This window comes from Austrofundulus limnaeus, unplaced genomic scaffold (genome assembly GCF_001266775.1).
Source record: "Austrofundulus limnaeus strain Quisiro unplaced genomic scaffold, Austrofundulus_limnaeus-1.0 Scaffold144, whole genome shotgun sequence".
NCBI classification, from domain to species: domain Eukaryota; kingdom Metazoa; phylum Chordata; class Actinopteri; order Cyprinodontiformes; family Rivulidae; genus Austrofundulus; species Austrofundulus limnaeus.
Window position 1 is genome coordinate 1,135,267 of NW_013952546.1, and position 6,868 is coordinate 1,142,134.

General features: G+C 39.0%; 1 protein-coding gene across 1 annotated transcript in view; it reads right to left on the bottom strand.

Annotated features, from left to right (window-relative positions):
• Positions 1-6,868, bottom strand: part of col28a1b (collagen, type XXVIII, alpha 1b) — a 17,054-nt gene that overhangs the window by 7,602 nt on the left and 2,584 nt on the right. The window contains exons 3-19 of the mRNA XM_014016401.1: positions 6,085-6,650; positions 5,528-5,548; positions 5,381-5,440; positions 4,049-4,102; positions 3,924-3,968; positions 3,811-3,837; positions 3,687-3,731; positions 3,553-3,597; positions 2,017-2,070; positions 1,851-1,919; positions 1,542-1,610; positions 1,363-1,431; positions 1,014-1,082; positions 837-905; positions 643-711; positions 479-547; positions 248-319 (exon numbers count right to left, since the gene is read on the bottom strand). Of these exons, the coding sequence (XP_013871855.1) occupies positions 248-319; positions 479-547; positions 643-711; positions 837-905; positions 1,014-1,082; positions 1,363-1,431; positions 1,542-1,610; positions 1,851-1,919; positions 2,017-2,070; positions 3,553-3,597; positions 3,687-3,731; positions 3,811-3,837; positions 3,924-3,968; positions 4,049-4,102; positions 5,381-5,440; positions 5,528-5,548; positions 6,085-6,650 (1,472 nt within the window). The remainder of the gene's footprint in view (positions 1-247; positions 320-478; positions 548-642; positions 712-836; positions 906-1,013; positions 1,083-1,362; positions 1,432-1,541; positions 1,611-1,850; positions 1,920-2,016; positions 2,071-3,552; positions 3,598-3,686; positions 3,732-3,810; positions 3,838-3,923; positions 3,969-4,048; positions 4,103-5,380; positions 5,441-5,527; positions 5,549-6,084; positions 6,651-6,868) is intronic.

Consider the following 6,868-nt stretch of genomic DNA (forward strand, 5'->3'; position numbering starts at 1 on the left):
GAGCAAAATGTTACCAAAACAGCCCAGTGTATCAAATTTGATACAAAAAATATCTCATAAACAAAGTGATGTGGCAAAAAAAAAAAATAATCATTTTTTTCTTGGATTTTGTTTAAAGGCCCAATAAACATGTCAGTCCTTAAAAATGAGAATTTTCTGACTATTTTTTAAAGGGTCAGTCTTTATAGGGTTAAAACAGAACTTAAAAAGAAAAAAAAAAACTAAATGAAAACAGTTTGGATGTTACCTTTTGTCCCGGACTTCCATCCTCCCCTTGTAGACCTGGGAGTCCTTCTGATCCCTGAGCTCCAGGGTCTCCCTGCGGACAAAACACAAAATATCTTAGGTGACCTGTTTATAAATATTGATATATTGAAATACTGATTTTTTTTACACAAAAATTTAAGCTTTTTATTTGTACCTTTCTCAGACAAAGACCAGAAATGATCATTACACAGCTGTGATGAATGGGACTTACTTTGGGTCCTGGYGCTCCCACCCCCGTCTCACCTGGATGTCCAGGCTCACCTGGGGGGCCCTGGTTCCCCTGAGGGTAAATTTGAGTTTAGTCTGGTAGTTTTACAAATACTGTATATTGACATCTGCAAACCTAAAATGATCAAAAGATCCCTCGTCTCTTACTTTTGGTCCTGGCATTCCAACACCTGGAGCTCCTCTTGGTCCTGCAGGTCCAGCTGGACCCTGGTCTCCCTGCGGGACAGAGGAAGCTCAAAACCAACTTCCTTTRACTCAAGTCTTAACTGCAGCTGGAGGAACTGCAGAATGTCTTTGTACAGATTAAAGATTTTGCATTTTGATAAAAAAAAAGTTTTTACCTTTTCACCTTGAAGTCCAACCCCAGGAGCCCCAACTGGACCCTGAACTCCAGGTGGTCCAAAATTACCCTGAAAACCACGAATGAAGAAGCAGATCTGAACATCTGAATGCGACCCGTGTTGGAGAGTCTGTCTGTTGTTTTTTTAAACTCAGAAATAGTTTTGTTATTTTTTCACCTTGTCACCTTTGACCCCAACCCCAGGAAGACCACGGTTTCCTCGTGGACCGTCAAATCCTCGATCCCCCTAAAACAAAGACGACAGATGTTTTCAAAGCAGTTTTCTGCTTTTTGATGCTACCAAACTATTTTTTGTGCCAGAAATCCTGCTTTAAATGTGATTCTTTTTAGAAACTAAGTGTTTTTAGGGGTCTGGTCTCTCCAGGGGGCCATCAAGGTTTGACAGAATCATTTAATAAATTTAGTTTCACCACAAATCTACAAAACTGATCRAAAATGATGAAAACCTGCTGAATCAAAGTTTTTATAGGTAAAGAAGCTTGACAAAGATCAAAAATGTTTCCCACYTTTGGCCCTGGAAACCCTTCTCCAGGAGGTCCAGGGTTTCCTTGTAGTCCAGGTGGTCCCGGCGGACCCTAGAAGAGAGACAAATATAACTGAAGACATAAAGAAATGTATATTTGAGCCTGTAAGCTCATAAATGAATGTATAAAAAAAGGTCCAGAGTTGTTAAATTCATGCTCACATGTAGTCCTGTTTCTCCAATCCCAGCAGGACCTGGAGGTCCTGGTCTTCCCTGAAGACCCTTTTCACCCTGTAAACAACCATCGGATTCAAACATCTTCCAAAGCTTCAGTCATTATGATCAAATTCAAATAAATATAGAGGAATATTCTCACTTTAAACGTAACGAATCTAGTAACAACAGAAATATAAAATAATCAGGTGAATTCTAACTAAATGTTTTACACAGAAGTTAAAGTAAAGTGATTTTTGATGGGATCATAAAACAGTAAATGAAGCTGCAATAATGATAATGAAAGAAAAAAATCACTTTGGTGCCTGGAAATCCAATCTTAAAGTCTCCTGGGGGTCCAGGTGCCCCAATGGGTCCTCGGTCTCCCTGTGAAGCAAACAGGTCCAAGTTTGTTTTTGTCATTTGTCAGAAATCCATCACAGTTGGCAAAATGTGAAAAAAAAAAGAAGAATTTCTTATTTACTTTGGATCCCACTGGCCCCTCAGGACCCATATCTCCCATTGGTCCAGGTACACCCTGCAAAACAAAACAAAAACTTAAATAAAAATAAACAAAACAAAAATAAAACTAAACTAAACAAGTGCAAAAATGAAAACCTTTAGCTTATGTTTGACATTTTATCATCTGCTTATTCTCCACAACTCTAGGTGACTTTTTCAGTTTATCAGACTAAGCAGTATCAAAAGRCTGACACAATGTTAAATGTAGCCAAATGCTAAAGGCTAAAACTAGCTAAAGCAAAAAGTAGAAAGCTAGTTAGACGTATAGAACAGCTAGAAGCTAAAAGTATATAAAGGACAGCAAAAAATAGTAAAAAGGTAGCTGAAAGCTAAAAGTAGCAAAATGYTAGTTAAAAACAAAACACCTTAGTTAAAAGTATCAAAGGACTGTCAAAATCAAAAAGTATCAAAAGGACAGCTATAAGCTAAAGKAGCAAAAGGCTAGCAAATAAAACTAAATTAGTGAAGAGGTAGCTAAAAGCTCAAAGTAGCAAAATTCTAGTTAAAGGCAAAAAAATTAACAAATCTTTAGTTACAAGTATCAAAGGGCTGTCAAAAACTAAAAGTATCAAAAGGACAGCGAGAAGCTAAAAGCAGCGAAAGGCTGGCAAAAAACTAAAGAAGTAGCTAAAACCAAAAAGTATCAAAATGCTGGCTAAAAGCTAAAMGTAGCATAAGAAGACACAATCCTGTAGCTGAAGCAGGTTTCAAACAGAACAATGTTTTTTTAAATAAATGAATAGAACTTTATATTTCTACAGTAAAAGTATTTGTACATGAATATTTTAAAAAGTCACAAAACCCAAAGTTTGTAGCACCCATCTCCTAAATGCTTTGATGCGGCTAAAATAACTTTTAAAAAATGCAGAAATAGTCTTAAAACAAACAGGAAAAAACCTGTAAAACAATAATGTGAACACTGACGGACTTTTTGTTTTCTGACCAACCACCAGGTGTGAAGCACCTGAGCAGACAAACGTTAACAAGGTTTCACTTCAGTGTGTGACGCTTTCATCCCGTCGACTCTCACACCTCACAATAACAAGGTGGGACCGACTCTGCGCCACAGAAAAGGAGGAATGATGAGCAGGTTCTTGCGCTAATCCCACCACACAAAGTCTGTTTCTGCAAAAGAATAATATCCTGCAAGCCTGGATTCACAGCTTTGGTGTCAGGATTACCTATAATCCAAAATTCACATTCCATTAGTGCAGAGCAGAGTTAACACTTCCATTTTTCACACTGAAGAGAGGCAAGACGGGTCATCTGAAGTGATGCTTTTATATAAATGTGTCTCACAGGCAGCAGACTGTGGAAGCCGAATATATTCTCACAATAAACTAAAATATCCCAGATTACTTTTAACTAAACTAAAAGCTGGAAATCAGCTCATCTGCTGAAACCTGGAAGCAGGAAGTGAAAACTAAACAGAATAGAGTCGAGGCTCTTTCAAAATAAAACGGTAAGTGATGCTGATGCAAATCACTGAAAACTCTACCTGTTCTCCTTTTGGTCCCGGAGGTCCTGCTGGTCCTTGTGCTCCCTGCAAAACAACATGTAACTCATCATAAAATAAATTAATACAAAAAAACTACATTTAATGAAAAATGTATGCAAAAAAAACAGGCGTACAGCATCACCCGTTTCTCCAGGAGCGCCACACTCTCCTCTTTCCCCCTGCAAACACCGACACATTGGCTCACTTTGTAAAAATTTTTTAAAAAATAAATCAGCTTTAGGCTAAAACATCCCTCACCTTGTTGCCTTTATAACCGGGACGTCCCTGGGAAAGTTTTAAAATCAATGTTTAATCAGGCTGTTACTGAGAATAGTCAAAAAAAAGAAAAAGAGACACTTTTTATTTTTTACCTGAGGGCCGTCGCTTCCAGGTTGACCATTAAATCCAGGCTCACCCTTAAGAAAGAACACAAGTCAAAGTCAGAAATCAGACATGAAAATGTTTTAGAAATGCTTTATTTGATGTAATACTTAACCCTAGCTCCTTTTAGACCTGGTTGCCCCCTGTCTCCTGGATCTCCTTTTCTACCCTGCTCACAGATGAAAGATTAAAAACACAACGTCGACTCATCAGTGATTAAAACTCGATCAGAAATATTTTACATAAATGTTCATGGCATGAGGCAGCCAATTCTCATTGAACTGTGACTGCTGCAGATATAAAATTGCAAGAAAAAACATGGAATCCCACTTATGGATACTACTACCACTTCTACTACTACCACTTCTACTACTACTGAACTACCATTACCACCAATACTATTACTACTGCTAATAACAATAAAAAAACAATCATAGTAATGATAATACATTTTATTTCAGGGTATCTTTAAAAGGACATCACACTTAAAAAATACTACAGTTTAAACAAGCTAACAGTTTGAGAAGAATACAATACGGGTTTGAGATGAGTTTGAGAGAACTTTAAGACAAGTTTGAGAAGATTACAAGACAGGTTGGAGATGAGTTTAAGATAAGTTTCAGAAGAGTATAAGATGGGTTTGAGACGAGTTTGTGACAAGTTTAAGACAAGTTTAAGACAAGTTTTAAAAAGTACAAGACAGGTTTGAGATGAGTTTGAGACAGGTTTAAGACAAGTKTGAGAAGAGTAAAGACAGGTTTGAGATGAGTTTAAGATAAGTTTGAGAAGACTTTAAGATGGATTTGAGATGAGTTTGAGACAAGTTTAAAAAGGTCCAAGACCGGTTTGAGATGAGTTCAAGATGAGTTTGAGAAGAATAAAGATGTGTTTGAGATGAGTTTAAGACAAGTTTGAAAAAGTACAAGACAGGCTTGAGATGAGTTTGAGACAAGTTTAAGACAAGTTTCAGAAGAGTACAAGACAGATTTGAGATGCGTTTAAGACAAGTTTGAGAAGAGTACAAGACAGATTTGAGGCAATTTTGAGACAAGTTTAAGGCAAGTTTGAGATCATGAATATAAGACAAGTTTAAGACATGTTCGAGAAGACTATGTGTTTGAAGCAAGTTTAAGACGAGAGTAAAAGATGTGTTTAGGACAAGTTTGACATGTTCGAGAAGAGTACGAGACAGGTTTAAGATGAGTTTGAGACAAGTTTGAGAAGAGTACAAGACAGGTTTAAGATGAGTTTGAGACAAGTTTGAGAAAAGTACAAGACAGGTTTGAGATGAGTTTGAGACAAGATTAAGACCCATTTGGGAAGAGTACAAGACAGGTTTGAGATGAGTTTGAGAGGAGTACATGATAGGTTCAAGAATATTACAAGACAGAAATGTTCTTCAACATTTATCACGCAAAGCTGAAAAGGTTTATCCTCAGAAACTCACAGGATTTCCCTGAGGGCCTCTCTCTCCTTTTTCACACAAACACACCTGGTTCTGTGGACACTAAAAAAACAGAAACAGAAAGTCAGTGAATATACTGTATTTAGTGAGTAAAATAAGTAAAATGCAATAATTTGTCTATAAACTTACCGCTTCAAGAGCAACTGCTCCCTGCATGGAAAAACATGAGACAAAAACAAACATAAGACAAAAACTTTTTAAAATCTTTGTAACAACTGTAGTGAAAAATAGGTAGAAGGGATTTTTTTAAAATTGTGTTTGATTCCTGGAGGTCACCTTAAGATCCCCAACGTTGTGTTTTGTGACCCCAACATTGAGACCTGTGGGTTTAGATATTTAATCCCCACGACCCGGTACTTTTCTACAATGGGATTATGGTTTCTATGAGTTTTTTTTTAGCCTTATTCATGATATTTTTTAAAACATTTATATGCTGCATAATGAATTTAATTGAATTTGGGCATGTTATCTTGAGCACAAACTTCAAGGAAACCCCTTGGGGCTGAAGAGGTTAAACAAAGGGCCAACACAAAGTTTGTGTAACGTAAAGTGTGGAATATTTGTGAAGTTTRGGAATAAATGGGAATGCTACAACAATTTGTCTCTCCCATGGGAAAAAAGAATAAAGGTGCTTGAGGATGTCCGCAGAGTCAGGCGGCACCACGCCACCCAACCCGGACCCTCACCATCTCTCTGAGCAGCTTCTCCTCCAGTTGAGGGTCCTGCAGACTTTGGACATACTGCTGAGCGGGTGAGCTGGCGATGGCGCGGAGCTTGTCGGTATTCTCGCTCTGCTGGGCCACGTCTGACAACCCGATGGTGAAGAACCTGATGCCTCGACCTTTGGCCTCCGCTGCAGCTGCCAACACATTGGGGTTACGCGGGTGGTCGACTCCGTCGGTCAACAGCACCGCGATCCTGACGCTGTCTTTGGGCGTCTCCTGCATCAGCAGCTGGGAGGCATTGGTGATRGCGTAGGTGGTGTAGGTGCCCTGACCGATGTAGCTCATGGCATTGACTCTGCCTTGAAAAGAGTCCAGGTCRTTCCAGTCTGTGAATCGGTGCTCGACGGACACGGAGCTGCTGAATTGGAGTGCGGCGATCCGCACCTTCAGGGCCCAGCCRGTGACCTGCAGCACGGAGAGCCGGGTGCTGAATCTCAGCACGAAGGCCTTCTGCTGCTCGAACAGGATCTGCTTGGTGCTCTCAGAGCTGTCCAGGATGAAGGCYACCTCCAGAGAGCACGCTGGACCTGAAAAAGAGGAAGGTGTCAAAACGTTTGTAAACTAATAAACACTTYGGTGTCATCAGCAAAAAGAGACACCGGGTGATAATGTTTAGGCCTGTGTCTGGATGAACCACTTGACAAATCTGAAAGAAATTTGCAGAAACTACTCATGAGAGGTTCACCTATGACTGATTACTTTAAAAAGAAAAAAAAAGAAGTCTTTAAGATTAACAAAAGAGAAC